General features: G+C 49.0%; 1 protein-coding gene across 3 annotated transcripts in view; it reads right to left on the bottom strand.

The window, feature by feature from the left end:
* Positions 1-1,001: 1,001 nt before the first annotated feature.
* The window catches only part of LOC117469143 (globoside alpha-1,3-N-acetylgalactosaminyltransferase 1-like), a 17,080-nt gene continuing 3,024 nt past the window's right edge, over positions 1,002-15,057 (bottom strand). For all 3 annotated transcript variants that reach the window (XM_034113522.1, XM_034113523.1, XM_034113524.1), the window contains 6 exons: positions 13,865-13,897; positions 9,154-9,288; positions 8,898-9,030; positions 3,037-3,229; positions 2,365-2,584; positions 1,002-1,214 (listed from right to left, as the gene is read on the bottom strand). In XM_034113522.1, coding sequence (XP_033969413.1) covers positions 1,073-1,214; positions 2,365-2,584; positions 3,037-3,229; positions 8,898-9,030; positions 9,154-9,288; positions 13,865-13,897 — 856 coding nt within the window. In that variant the 3' untranslated portion in view covers positions 1,002-1,072. The remainder of the gene's footprint in view (positions 1,215-2,364; positions 2,585-3,036; positions 3,230-8,897; positions 9,031-9,153; positions 9,289-13,864; positions 13,898-15,057) is intronic.

Genomic DNA, 15,057 nt, shown 5'->3' with positions numbered 1-15,057 from the left:
CTGTCCGGATATGAAGGATTTTCAGAATAAAAGCTTGGCATTGAGATTTCCTGAGAACTTCCGGGTTTTTTCACAATAAAACAGCTTTTAAACTGACGATATGTTTTAGACTAAATTATGCTATTACACATTGATTTTAATTTCTAACAATGTGCAGCAGTGTGTGTAGTGTGTTAACAGTAAAATGTGAACACACTACACACACTGCGTCATGTAACAATATGATCCTCTTTATGGAATAAAAACCACTTCTTGTCGTTAGCGAGCTGCTGCCGTTAACAAGGTTTTTATTACCAGGACTTCCTGTCCCTCGTTAAGCAACTTAAAACCATTCTGTTAACAGGAAGTGACACGCAATGTTTCTGGACCCAGTCAACCTGTCAATCACAGGAAGCCCCGCCCTAACACATGCTGTTTTATAACTGAATAACATGTGGAGGTCTGTAGAGGTCTGTAGAGGTCTGTAGAGGTCTGTAGAGGTCTGTAGAGGTCTGTAGAGGTTGAGAAACTAGAAACGATCTAGCAATAAGTCCATTCATCAAAATAAAAACGACTTTACTATCAGGAAAACTAAATGAAACCCCAATAAACAGACGGGACAAAACATTCAAATTAAACAAGAAATTAAAATACTTGATTAACTATATGTGAAGAAAACTGTGCTCACCTGCAGAATAAACTGATTGAAGTTAGAAAAGAAATAACACGGAGAGTTACAATTCAAAAACCGGATGAGCATTGTTAGAACATCTCATTCATCTCACAGTTCATAGAGCTGAGGTCCCGAAGAGTGTGTGTGTGTGTGTGTGTGTGTGTGTGTGTGTGTGTGTGTGTGTGTGTGTGTGTGTGTGTGTATGTCTATGTGTGTGTGTGTGTGTGTGTGTGTGTATGTCTATGTGTGTGTGTGTATGTGTGTGTGTGTGTGTGGTGTGTGTGTGTGTGTGTGTGTGTGTGTGTGTGTGTGTGTGTGTGTGTGTGTGTGTGTGTGTGTTGTGTGTGTGTGTGTGTGTGTGTGTGTTGTGTGTGTGTGTGTGTGAGTGTGTTGTGTGTGTGTGTGTGTGTGTGTGTGTGTCTAGGTGTTGGGTCGGATCTCTGCGTAGTTCTTCGCGACTCCGGAGAATCGAACCAGGCGGATCTCCGGCTCTCTGGACTTGAAGTCCTGCCACAGGTACTCCGGGGACAGAACCTTAGTGGGCTTATGGATCCACATGTACCTGAACACAACACAGGAAGTACCGTCACAACAGGAAGTGCAGTCAGAAGAGTTCTGCTATATAGGCCGGAGCCAGCCCATTTAGGGCTTTAAAAACAAATAAAAGGATTTTAAAATCAATTCTGAACCGAACTGGAAGCCAGTGCAGTGAGGCCAGAATTGGGGTGATGTGGTCACGCTTTTTGTGGCCAGTCAGCAGACGTGCAGCTGCGTTCTGAACTAGCTGCAGGCGTTTAATTGAGGCCTGGTCCATACCCACATACAGAGCGTTGCAGTAATCCAACCTTGAGGTAACAAAGGCGACTTGGTCTTGGCCAATAGTCGTATTTTAAAAAAGCAGGTCTTGACTACGCTGCTGACCTGCTTGTCGAATTTAAAAGTGCTAGTGAAGGTCACTCCAAGGTTCATGACCGAGGGGAGGATGTTTTTATTGAGAGAGCCCAGAATGTCAACCGGAGAGGCTGGAGGTTGGGGTCCAAAAAAGATGACCTCAGTCTTGCTCTCGTTGAGGTTGAGGAAATGTTGTCTCAGCCAGGATTTAATCTCTGCTAAGCAGTCCATCAACTGCTGTAGTGAGTTGGCATTTTGATTGAGTGGCAGATATATCTGTACATCATCAGCGTAACAATGGAAGGGGATGTTGTGTTTAGTGAGAATTGAACCTAGGGGCAGTATGTACAGTAGAAAAAGGATGGGGCCCAGAATCGAGCCTTGGGGAACCCCACAGGTAAGAGGGGCTTTGGCAGAGGAGAAGGCACCTAGCTGCACTGAGAAGCTACGGTCTGTCAGGTAGGACCTGAACCATACAAGGGCAGAGCCTGTGATGCCAGCGGACTGTTCAAGCCGTGACAGCAGGATGCTATGGTCCACAGTGTCAAAGGAGTTTAGTTTCAGAGCGGTTCAGTTTGAAGGGGTTTCTGTAGTACCTGTTCAGTTCAGAGCGGTTCAGTTTTAAAGGGTTTCTGCAGTACCTGTTCAGTTCAGAGCGGTTCAGTTTGAAGGGGTTTCTGTAGTACCTGTTCAGTTCAGAGCGGTTCAGTTTTAAAGGGTTTCTGCAGTACCTGTTCAGTTCAGAGCGGTTCAGTTTTAAAGGGTTTCTGCAGTACCTGTTCAGTTCAGAGCGGTTCAGTTTGAAGGGGTTTCTGCAGTACCTGTTCAGGTGACTCTCCTCCTGCCAGGCGGCCTCGATGCCCCCTCGAGCGTCAGCCTCAAAGTCCTGGCGGCAGGTCTTGGCCATCAGGTGCACCTCCTGCAGCCGGCCCCCGAACGCCCCCCCGCAGTAGTAGAAGTCCCCGTCCTCAGGGGCCAGGTACGCTCTGGACTCGGGGCGGCGCTCGTAGGGAAACTTGGTCCTCTGGTCCCGGTAGTACCCTGCACAGACAGTGCAGAGGAAACTCTTCAGAGGAACTGATAAATGATTGAAGGACAACGTTTGTCTTTTGTTCTATTTAATAAAGTAATAAAGAAAGTCAATATAAAGTGAAATGGATCTGAAGTGCAGGAACAGAGCAGCTTCATCCTCAGAGGAGAGAGAAGAGAGAAAAGCCAACTGGTCCCACCCTTACATTCCCTTAGGCATTATCTAAACATCCCCATCATTAAACCATTAACCCTCCAGTCCTTTAACCATTTGCAAATCCCCCTTTGACTTCCTTTACCTCCTGAAAGGTAAACCCTTAACACGTCTCTGTTAAACATACACAAGACTAACAATACAACCTATCAGAGTGAAAGACTCTATGTTTTAAATGATTATATGATCATTTGACACGACAAAGACAGTCTGGAGAACCAATGAGAGGCAGGACCAGGTAGACCCTCACCTGGGTGGATCACCCCCACCAGCCCCCCCAGAGACTCCGTCCCCCAGCGGCCGTGGAAACGGGAGTCCACGTCCAGACAGAAGATGTAGTCCTTGTGGTTCCTGAGCTCCTCGATCAGGGTCTGGATCAGCTCCATGCGGCGGGCCGAAATCTCCTGCCAGCGCCGGGAGCTGGGCACTGAACGCACCGTCACCTGAGGACCATGACCAGAACTCAGAAACAATCTCTGTCCTCACACCAGTTTACCTCAGGGTCCAGAACCGGGACCATAACCAGCTAACATCCCTGCTGGACTCTGGATTTGTGTCTGAAGCTAGCTGCAGGACTCTGGGTTTGTGTCTCTGAAGCTAGCTGCAGGACTCTGGGTTTGTGTCTCTGAAGCTAGCTGCAGGACTCTGGGTTTGTGTCTGAAGCTAACTGCAGGACTCTGGGTTTGTGTCTCTGAAGCTAACTGCAGGTCTCTGGGTTTGTGTCTCTGAAGCTAACTGCATGACTCTGGGTTTGTGTCTCTGAAGCTAACTGCAGGACTCTGGGTTTGTGTCTCTGAAGCTAACTGCAGGACTCTGGGTTTGTGTCTCTGAAGCTAACTGCAGGTCTCTGGGTTTGTGTCTCTGAAGCTAACTGCAGGACTCTGGGTTTGTGTCTCTGAAGCTAACTGCAGGTCTCTGGGTTTGTGTCTCTGAAGCTGACTGCAGGACTCTGGGTTTGTGTCTGAAGCTAACTGCAGGACTCTGGGTTTGTGTCTCTGAAGCTAACTGCAGGTCTCTGGGTTTGTGTCTCTGAAGCTAACTGCAGGACTCTGGGTTTGTGTCTGAAGCTAATTGCAGGTCTCTGGGTTTGTGTCTCTGAAGCTAACTGCAGGACTCTGGGTTTGTGTCTGAAGCTAACTGCAGGACTCTGGGTTTGTGTCTCTGAAGCTAACTGCAGGACTCTGGGTTTGTGTCTCTGAAGCTGACTGCAGGACTCTGGGTTTGTGTCTCTGAAGCTAACTGCAGGTCTCTGGGTTTGTGTCTCTGAAGCTAACTGCAGGTCTCTGGGTTTGTGTCTCTGAAGCTGACTGCAGGTCTCTGGGTTTGTGTCTGAAGCTAACTGCAGGACTCTGGGTTTGTGTCTCTGAAGCTAACTGCAGGTCTCTGGGTTCAACCCAGTCTCACGGCATTTCGTGTTATAGCAGGGTTGCCAACTTTGGGTACCTGGCTGGAGTGAGATTTTGATATCATGGGTTTAATTACACATATGCGCACTAAATGACTGCTATCGTGTCAGTAGCGGGACCTTAGCATATATATAGGATATATATACAATATATACAAATACACAATATTGGACACAGACTATAAAGGGCACACAGTTTCATTCACTAATGAAAGTCAAACATGTTTGTTTCCACTGTTTTATTGTGTGCCTGTCGCGATAAGCAATTAATTGACTTATCGTACGATAAATAAAAATGAACTCGATAAATTGCCATTTACATGAGGATGTGACTAGCAGTTTGAAAGGATGTACTTGAATTATTATTATATATTATCATTATGTCAGTGGTCTAAAATGGTCATACAACGGTGCCGACAATATTATCGTTTATCGCAATCATTTCCGGGAAAATGTATCAAAATTAATTATCGTGAGAGGCCTATACATGAAACACACACACACACAAATCTACAGACTTACTCCAAACTGCCAAATATATTAATTAACACACTCTCACTCTCATACACTCTTTGACTCTATTTTGGCGTAGTAGAACAATAAGCAGCAGACTTTTACTTTTTATCATTTCTACTGGATCTCAGATCTGAGCATGCGCAATACGGGTCGGGGATCGACCAACCGGCTCCCACTGCTCTGCTGTCTTAACATTGCAGGAAAGCAATATATTCAGGGGTGCACATAACTTTGTTGCCCTGGTTCTCAAAGGAGCACCTGGAGATGTTGCTTGGTGCGCATCCTTAAAATGAAATAAACCGGACCTTTTGAGGGGGGGGGGGGGGAAGTGCGCTAGTGAGCACGCTCATGAACCTCGCAGCAGGGTTACTGTGCTGAGCGCATAAAGCAGACCCTTCACGCGATAGCGAGGGGTAGAGCGAGGGATCGCAGATGCCGTCGTGCTCACGGACGGATTAAAACAAATTAAACCTAAATGGATTCGCATCCGACACGGTGAACCATCAGATCCTCCTTCGCACTCTCCAAGAACTTGGAGTTTCAGGCTCTGCAATTTCCCTCCTCACCTCATACCTCAAAGACCGCACCTACAGGGTAACTTGGAGAGGGTCCGAGTCCGACCCTTGTCAATTCACTACAGGGGTCCCTCAGGGCTCTGTCCTTGGTCCCCTCCTCTTCTCTCTGTACACAAACTCGCTCGGATCTGTCATTAGCCCGCATGGTTTTTCATACCACTGCTACGCTGACGACACCCAATTCATTCTGTCCTTTCCCCGCTCAGAGACCCAGGTCGTCGCACGCATCTCTGCTTGTCTAGCAGACATCTCTCAGTGGATGTCTGCTCACCACCTCAAGCTCAACCTTGACAAAACTGAACTGCTTTTCCTTCAGGGAAAAGATTGTCCCACTCTTGACCTGACAATCAACATCGGCCCCTCTATTGTTTCCCTGACTCAGACCCCCTTTACACGAGAACGAAACGGCTTGTATCTGCATAGTTTCTCTTGCGTATAGCCCTATTATTTACATGAGGCCGTAACAAAACGATAGAAACAGACCCCACAAACGATAACGGGTCCCAAGGTGGATAGATTTGCAAACGAAACGCTCTGGGGGGTCAAACGGCTCCGTGTAATCGCCTTTATACGATCATTTCCTGAAAAAATAACGATAGCCCCGCCTCTGCTGCTCACTGCTGTAGCATGGCCAGTAGCTACTGTCAGTAGCTACTGCTAGTGCTACTGCTAGTGCTACTGCTACTGACCATGCTACAGATGTTAGTGCAAAATCTACAGCTCCTCTACCACAACCATCAGCAACAAGTGGACATGGAGAACTACAGGAACTACTACATGCTGCTGAATCCACCGCGGGGCATAAACAGAAGGGTAGCCATGGCAACATCGCTGCGGGGCTGCTCGGGCTGCTCTTCTTCGCTGCTTTTGGTGTATTTTGTGGCGGAAGTTACAGCGCCACTTACAGTCCCGGCATATGTACTACAGCGTTTCCAGCGGTCTTGTTTGAACAGACACGTTAAATGAAACGAATGCATGTGAACGGAAGACTTTTTTGAAAACGCATACTGTGCATAAACGCAAACGTTCCCGTGTAAAAGCAGACTCAGACTGCAAGGAATCTGGGTGTGACCCTAGATAACAAACTGTCCTTCACAGCAAACATCACTGCTACAACCCGCTGCTGCAGATACACTCTTTACAACATCAGGAGGATACGTCCCCTCCTGACCCAGAAAGCAGGTTCTGGTCCAGGCTCTCGTCATCTCACGCCTAGACTACTGCAACTCCCTCCTGGCTGGTCTACCTGCATGTGCCATCCCACCTCTGCAGCTCATCCAGAATGCAGCGGCTCGTCTGGTCTTCAACCTTCCTAAATGTTCCCACACCACGCCGCTCCTCCGCTCACTTCACTGGCTTCCAGTAACTGCTAGAATCCACTTCAAGACACTGGTACTTGCGTACCATGCTGTGAATGGATCTGGCCCTTCCTACATCCAGGACATGGTTAAACCATACACCCCAGCACGTGCACTCCGCTCTGCATCGGCCAAACGGCTCGCTGCACCCGCACTGCGAGGGGGACCCAAGTTCCCATCAGCAGAAACACGTGGGTTTGCTATCCTGGCTCCAAAATGGTGGAATGAGCTCCTCATTGACATCAGGACAGCAGAAAGCTTACACATCTTCCAGAGCAGACTGAAAACTCATCTCTTGCGACTCCACTTCGAGGGATAGAATTACTAACAAAGAATTGCTAACAAAGCACTTATATACTAACAAAGCACTTATATACTAACTAAGGACTGGCTTATCTAAAGCCAGTTGAGTAGCACTTGAAATGTTTTGGCTCTATGAAACCTGATGTACTTATATGATTCTGTTTTCTTCAAGTTTGTATCTTGTTGGTCGAATGCACTTATTGTGGGGGAAACTTCTGTGTAGCAATGCATGGAGTCACCGACTCAGGAAGGAGACACGGGATAGAGCTGGAGCTTTGATGTCAAACACTGATGGTTTATTAGGAGCTTCGGCCGGAGAATTCACAAAGCAAGTCCAAGAGCCAGAGGTTCTGACTTCACGGTAGAGTTGCCACGTCAATTCTGAAGAGCCTCTCTCTATGCTAGACCTTTTAACTGGTTCACAGAGAGTAATCAACATCTCTGAGGAAGTAGACTAAACAGCTGGGAACACTGAATAACTTGTGTCCGGCCATTTATTTTCCTCACTGACGGCAAAAAAAGTCCGACATTATACGATTTAAAATAAAAAACAATAATCGTGGCTTGATATTGAGTAAGAACCATAGACTGTATATATAAAGAACATGTGTTTATGAACCACACAGCTTCCGGTCTTCCAAGACCCGACCGGACAAAAAGACGTGTTGCAGGCACGAAACACACTACCAATAGAAATACATTGCTTTTAAAATCGTTCTGTGTGACACGAGAAAAAGGGGGAAATCGTGTTGGTGAACACGAATCAATAGATTAAATGTCGTGACTATAACACGAAATGCCGTGGGACTGGGTTGCTGGGTTTATGTCTCTGAAGCTAACTGCAGGACTCTGGGTTTGTGTCTGAAGCTAACTGCAGGACTCTGGGTTTGTGTCTCTGAAGCTAACTGCAGGACTCTGGGTTTGTGTCTCTGAAGCTAACTGCAGGACTCTGGGTTTGTGTCTCTGAAGCTAACTGCAGGACTCTGGGTTTGTGTCTCTGAAGCTAACTGCAGGACTCTGGGTTTGTGTCTCTGAAGCTAACTGCAGGTCTCTGGGTTTGTGTCTCTGAAGCTAACTGCAGGTCTCTGGGTTTGTGTCTGAAGCTAACTGCAGGTCTCTGGGTTTGTGTCTCTGAAGCTAACTGCAGGACTCTGGGTTTGTGTCTCTGAAGCTAACTGCAGGACTCTGGGTTTGTGTCTCTGAAGCTGACTGCAGGACTCTGGGTTTGTGTCTCTGAAGCTAACTGCAGGTCTCTGGGTTTGTGTCTCTGAAGCTAACTGCAGGTCTCTGGGTTTGTGTCTCTGAAGCTAACTGCAGGACTCTGGGTTTGTGTCTCTGAAGCTAACTGCAGGTCTCTGGGTTTGTGTCTCTGAAGCTAACTGCAGGTCTCTGGGTTTGTGTCTGAAGCTAACTGCAGGTCTCTGGGTTTGTGTCTCTGAAGCTAACTGCAGGACTCTGGGTTTGTGTCTCTGAAGCTAACTGCAGGACTCTGGGTTTGTGTCTCTGAAGCTAACTGCAGGACTCTGGTCTGGGTTTGTGTCTCTGAAGCTAACTGCAGGTCTCTGGGTTTGTGTCTCTGAAGCTAACTGCAGGTCTCTGGGTTTGTGTCTCTGAAGCTAACTGCAGGTCTCTGGGTTTGTGTCTCTGAAGCTAACTGCAGGACTCTGGTCTGGGTTTGTGTCTCTGAAGCTAACTGCAGGACTCTGGGTTTGTGTCTCTGAAGCTAACTGCAGGTCTCTGGGTTTGTGTCTCTGAAGCTAACTGCAGGACTTTGGGTTTGTGTCTCTGAAGCTAACTGCAGGACTCTGGGTTTGTGTCTCTGAAGCTAACTGCAGGACTCTGGGTTTGTGTCTCTGAAGCTAACTGCAGGTCTCTGGTCTGGGTTTGTGTCTCTGAAGCTAACTACAGGACTCTGGTCTGGGATCAGTCTACAGGTTTATTGATCAGCTGTTACCTGTCTGCCGGGGGCCATGTGGACCCGGGGGACCTCGTTCGGCCGGTCGGTGAAAATGTAAACGTGAACATTGAAACCAACGAAGAAGTGCTGCTCCGCCGTCAGCAGGAAGGCCTCCAGGAACCGGATGTACCTGCAGGGGGTCAGAGGTCAGAGTGCTGCTTTCAGGGTGGCATGGACACTAGAGCGCTGTGATGTCACACTACAGCGCTGTGATGTCACACTACAGCGCTGTGATGTCACTGTGATGTCATACTTTCCCACGGCGAACACAGTGACGGCCACGCTGATGTTCCTGGGTCTGTAGAGGCCGTCCAGCAGGACCGGGTCAAAGGTCCCATCCCAAACCACCGGCGCCAGCCAGGGCGTCACCGTCACCACGTCCGTGCGCCTGGGGGGGATAATCCAGGGGTGGGGGAGGGGGGCATATTTCAGGTCACATCGACATGACAGTACTGCAACACTATGTGGTACAAGTGTTTGTCAACTGCTTTCAAATCTAAACGGCTCCACCTGTTAGAACTCTGCTCAAAGATTGTTGGTCACCCTGTCAGAGACTTCCTGCTCACAGACTGTTGGTCACCCTGTCAGAGACTTCCTGCTCACAGACTGTTGGTCACCCTGTCAGAGACTTCCTGCTCACAGACTGTTGGTCACCCTGTCAGAGACTTCCTGCTCACAGACTGTTGGTCACCCTGTCAGAGACTTCCTGACTCACAGACTGTTGGTCACCCTGTCAGAGACTTCCTGACTCACAGACTGTTGGTCACCCTGTCAGAGACTTTCTGACTCACAGACTGTTGGTCACCCTGTCAGAGACTTCCTGACTCACATCCCATAATAACCTGAGAGGCTCCAGCAGCATCATCTGGGACCCAAAGCATGCTCTAACAGAGAATCTGAACTGCTACCATCTAATAGAGACCACTAAAGTCAGCCTGAAGCATCCTCTGTGCTCCAGTCAGTCTGAAGCATCCTCTGTGCTCCAGTCAGTCTGAAGCATCCTCTGTGCTCCAGTCAGTCTGAAGCATCCTCTGTGCTCCAGTCAGTCTGAAGCATCCTCTGTGCTCCAGTCAGTCTGAAGCATCCTCTGTGCTCCTCAGTGAACACAGAGCTACAGATCAGCTACAGATCAGATCACGCTGAAGGCTCTTTGAGCAGCTCTCACTGATCCTGCTGTGATGTTACACATGGAGCTGCTGTGATGTTACACACGGAGCTGCTGTGATGTTACACACGGAGCTGCTGTGATGTTACACACGGAGCTGCTGGGATGTTACACACGGAGCTGCTGGGATGTTACACACGGAGCTGCTGGGATGTTACACACGGAGCTGCTGTGATGTTACACACGGAGCTGCTGTGATGTTACACACGGAGCTGCTGTGATGTTACACACGGAGCTGCTGTGATGTTACACACGGAGCTGCTGGGATGTTACACACGGAGCTGCTGGGATGTTACACACAGAGCTGCTGGGATGTTACACGTGGAGCTGCTGGGATGTTACACGTGGAGCTGCTGCTGTGATGTTACACGTGGAGCTGCTGTGATGTTACACGTGGAGCTGCTGGGATGTTACACGTGGAGCTGCTGGGATGTTACACGTGGAGCTGCTGGGATGTTACACGTGGAGCTGCTGCTGTGATGTTACACGTGGAGCTGCTGTGATGTTACACGTGGAGCTGCTGTGATGTTACACGCGGAGCTGCTGGGATGTTACACGCGGAGCTGCTGGGATGTTACACGTGGAGCTGCTGTGATGTTACACGTGGAGCTGCTGTGATGTTACACGTGGAGCTGCTGTGATGTTACACGTGGAGCTGCTGTGATGTTACACGTGGAGCTGCTGGGATGTTACACACGGAGCTGCTGTGATGTTACACACGGAGCTGCTGTGATGTTACACACGGAGCTGCTGGGATGTTACACGTGGAGCTGCTGGGATGTTACACGTGGAGCTGCTGGGATGTTACACGTGGAGCTGCTGTGATGTTACACACAAAGCTGCTGTGATGTTACACACGGAGCTGCTGTGATGTTACACACGGAGCTGCTGTGATGTTACACGTGGAGCTGCTGTGATGTTACACGTGGAGCTGCTGGGATGTTACACGTGGAGCTGCTGGGATGTTACACACGGAGCTGCTGTGATGTTACACGTGGAGCTGCTGGGATGTTACACACGGAGCTGCTGGGATGTTACACGTGGAGCTGCTGGGATGTTACACGTGGAGCTGCTGCTGTGATATTACACATGGAGCTGCTGTGATGTTACACATGGAGCTGCTGCTGTGATGTTACACATGGAGCTGCTGTGATGTTACACACGGAGCTGCTGTGATGTTACACGTGGAGCTGCTGCTGTGATGTTACACATGGAGCTGCTGTGATGTTACACATGGAGCTGCTGCTGTGATGTTACACATGGAGCTGCTGTGATGTTACACGTGGAGCTGCTGGGATGTTACACGTGGAGCTGCTGCTGTGATGTTACACACGGAGCTGCTGTGATGTTACACGTGGAGCTGCTGGGATGTTACACGTGGAGCTGCTGCTGTGATGTTACACATGGAGCTGCTGTGATGTTACACACGGAGCTGCTGTGATGTTACACACGGAGCTGCTGTGATGTTACACGTGGAGCTGCTGTGATGTTACACGTGGAGCTGCTGGGATGTTACACGTGGAGCTGCTGGGATGTTACACACGGAGCTGCTGTGATGTTACACGTGGAGCTGCTGGGATGTTACACACGGAGCTGCTGTGATGTTACACGTGGAGCTGCTGGGATGTTACACGTGGAGCTGCTGCTGTGATGTTACACATGGAGCTGCTGTGATGTTACACATGGAGCTGCTGTGATGTTACACATGGAGCTGCTGGGATGTTACACACGGAGCTGCTGTGATGTTACACGTGGAGCTGCTGTGATGTTACACGTGGAGCTGCTGTGATGTTACACGTGGAGCTGCTGGGATGTTACACGTGGAGCTGCTGGGATGTTACACGTGGAGCTGCTGGGATGTTACACGTGGAGCTGCTGTGATGTTACACGTGGAGCTGCTGGGATGTTACACGTGGAGCGATGTTACACGTGGAGCTGCTGTGATGTTACACACAGAGCTGCTGTGATGTTACACATGGAGCTGCTGTGATGTTACACGTGGAGCTGCTGTGATGTTACACGTGGAGCTGCTGGGATGTTACACGTGGAGCGATGTTACACGTGGAGCTGCTGTGATGTTACACGTGGAGCTGCTGTGATGTTACACGTGGAGCTGCTGGGATGTTACACGTGGAGCTGCTGGGATGTTACACGTGGAGCTGCTGGGATGTTACACGTGGAGCTGCTGGGATGTTACACGTGGAGCTGCTGGGATGTTACACGTGGAGCTGCTGGGATGTTACACACGGAGCTGCTGTGATGTTACACACAAAGCTGCTGTGATGTTACACACGGAGCTGCTGTGATGTTACACACGGAGCTGCTGTGATGTTACACATGGAGCTGCTGTGATGTTACACGTGGAGCTGCTGGGATGTTACACGTGGAGCTGCTGTGATGTTACACGTGGAGCTGCTGGGATGTTACACGTGGAGCTGCTGCTGTGATGTTACACATGGAGCTGCTGTGATGTTACACATGGAGCTGCTGTGATGTTACACATGGAGCTGCTGGGATGTTACACACGGAGCTGCTGTGATGTTACACGTGGAGCTGCTGGGATGTTATACGTGGAGCTGCTGCTGTGATGTTACACATGGAGCTGCTGTGATGTTACACACAGAGCTGCTGTGATGTTACACACGGAGCTGCTGTGATGTTACACACAAAGCTGCTGTGATGTTACACACAGAGCTGCTGTGATGTTACACGTGGAGCTGCTGTGATGTTACACGTGGAGCTGCTGGGATGTTACACGTGGAGCGATGTTACACATGGAGCTGCTGTGATGTTACACGTGGAACTGCTGGGATGTTACACGTGGAGCTGCTGGGATGTTACACGTGGAGCTGCTGTGATGTTACACGTGGAGCTGCTGTGATGTTACACGTGGAGCTGCTGGGATGTTACACGTGGAGCTGCTGGGATGTTACACGTGGAGCTGCTGTGATGTTACACACAGAGCTGCTGTGATGTTACACACGGAGCTGCTGTGATGTTACACATGGAGCTGCTGTGATGTTACACACAGAGCTGCTGTGATGTTACACACGGAGCTGCTGTGATGTTACACACGGAGCTGCTGTGATGTTACACGCGGAGCTGCTGTGATGTTACACGTGGAGCTGCTGTGATGTTACACGTGGAGCTGCTGGGATGTTACACGTGGAGCTGCTGTGATGTTACACGTGGAGCTGCTGTGATGTTACACGTGGAGCTGCTGGGATGTTATACGTGGAGCTGCTGTGATGTTACACGTGGAGCTGCTGGGATGTTACACATGGAGCTGCTGGGATGTTACACACGGAGCTGCTGGGATGTTACACAGGGAGCTGCTGTGATGTTACACGTGGAGCTGCTGTGATGTTACACATGGAGCTGCTGTGATGTTACACGTGGAGCTGCTGGGATGTTACTCATGGAGCTGCTGGGATGTTACACACGGAGCTGCTGGGATGTTACACACGGAGCTGCTGTGATGTTACACGTGGAGCTGCTGTGATGTTACACATGGAGCTGCTGGGATGTTACTCATGGAGCTGCTGGGATGTTACACGTGGAGCTGCTGGGATGTTACACATGGAGCTGCTGGGATGTTACACACGGAGCTGCTGTGATGTTACACGTGGAGCTGCTGGGATGTTACACATGGAGCTGCTGTGATGTTACACATGGAGCTGCTGTGATGTTACACATGGAGCTGCTGTGATGCAAGGAGCATTTCAGACTTGACCATTAAAGTATTATCGTATCGTACACCAGCCACTTCCGGTCACAACATAGCGTGAGCAATACTCACCCAATCAGGATGCTCGGCTGCTGGTACCGCAGACTGAAAGACAAACACGGCTCATCAGAACCGCTGGTGTTTATGTGTTTATTTAACCAGAGGCCTGCACTACGAAGCCGGATGTTCTCTTAGCTAACTTCAAGGAAAACTCTGGCTTTCCGGTCCTACGACGCTGGTTCTCTTTTTAGCGGGCTAGATCTCCATGGTAACTGATGCTGAACGGCTAACCTCCTCCGGAGCAGGTTAGGTTGCAGGCTAAGAGATCAACTCAGTGAAAGCACCGCCTGCTGACCAATCAGAGCTCAGTGTGCGGAGTTTAAAGCTATCAAGTCATATTACAGGATAGAGGAAATACAGAAAAACTGCCGGAAAGTGAACATTAATAGAATATCCCCTCCTCCCATCTTCAGAGCAATCTGACTATTATAACATTAGCGTTAAGAAAGCTTACTTAAATATCTGCCACAACATAAGTAACCGGATCAGAGTAACATTAAGTACAGTCCGCGGCACTGTGAGTGCAGACGTCGATGTGTCCCATTATCATTCATATCACATCATAATGTATCATATATTTCCTTATCTGAGTCAGCTGAGCCGTATCTGGCCGTGCAACACTCACAGTGTCACATACTGTATGCAGAAGTATTATTTTAAGCAACACATTAAGTTGATGAAACACTCGAGTCAAATATAATTAAAGTCAGATCGTGTCTTAGACGGGGCAGTGATATCATAAACCTGTTAATGTACGCATTCAAACTCTTTCTCTGTTACCAGCTGTATTCACCTTGCAGGTGCAGCTATGTGGCTTTGATCCTGGATAAAGTGTTTAAGTCATGGATGTTTAAAGTTTAACTTCTTCATATTTGACTAATATTAAAGTTCACTTTTCATTCAGGAAGTATGACGCTGCGCTGTCAGTACGCTTGTCCATGTTTGTGATTGGTCGATTGCTCCAAATACCACCCCTTTCATGTGAACGCGCACCTAACTAGATAGGACACGGCTTGAGCGATCCACTTGATAACCAGCGTCGTAGGACAGCTTAGCGAGAGCGCGTATGTTTTGGATTGGGCCAACCGGCTAACTCCAACATATCCAGGTTAGGTTGAACCGGCTTCGTCGTACAGGCCTCTGGACCGTGCATACAAATACATGAATCTCAGGAAAGAGAAGAGATGATTTATGACAGATTATAG

Source organism: Trematomus bernacchii, unplaced genomic scaffold (genome assembly GCF_902827165.1).
Source record: "Trematomus bernacchii unplaced genomic scaffold, fTreBer1.1, whole genome shotgun sequence".
Taxonomy (NCBI): domain Eukaryota; kingdom Metazoa; phylum Chordata; class Actinopteri; order Perciformes; family Nototheniidae; genus Trematomus; species Trematomus bernacchii.
The sequence above is the reverse complement of the archived record's forward strand: the minus strand, read 5'-3'. Positions and strand labels throughout refer to the sequence as shown.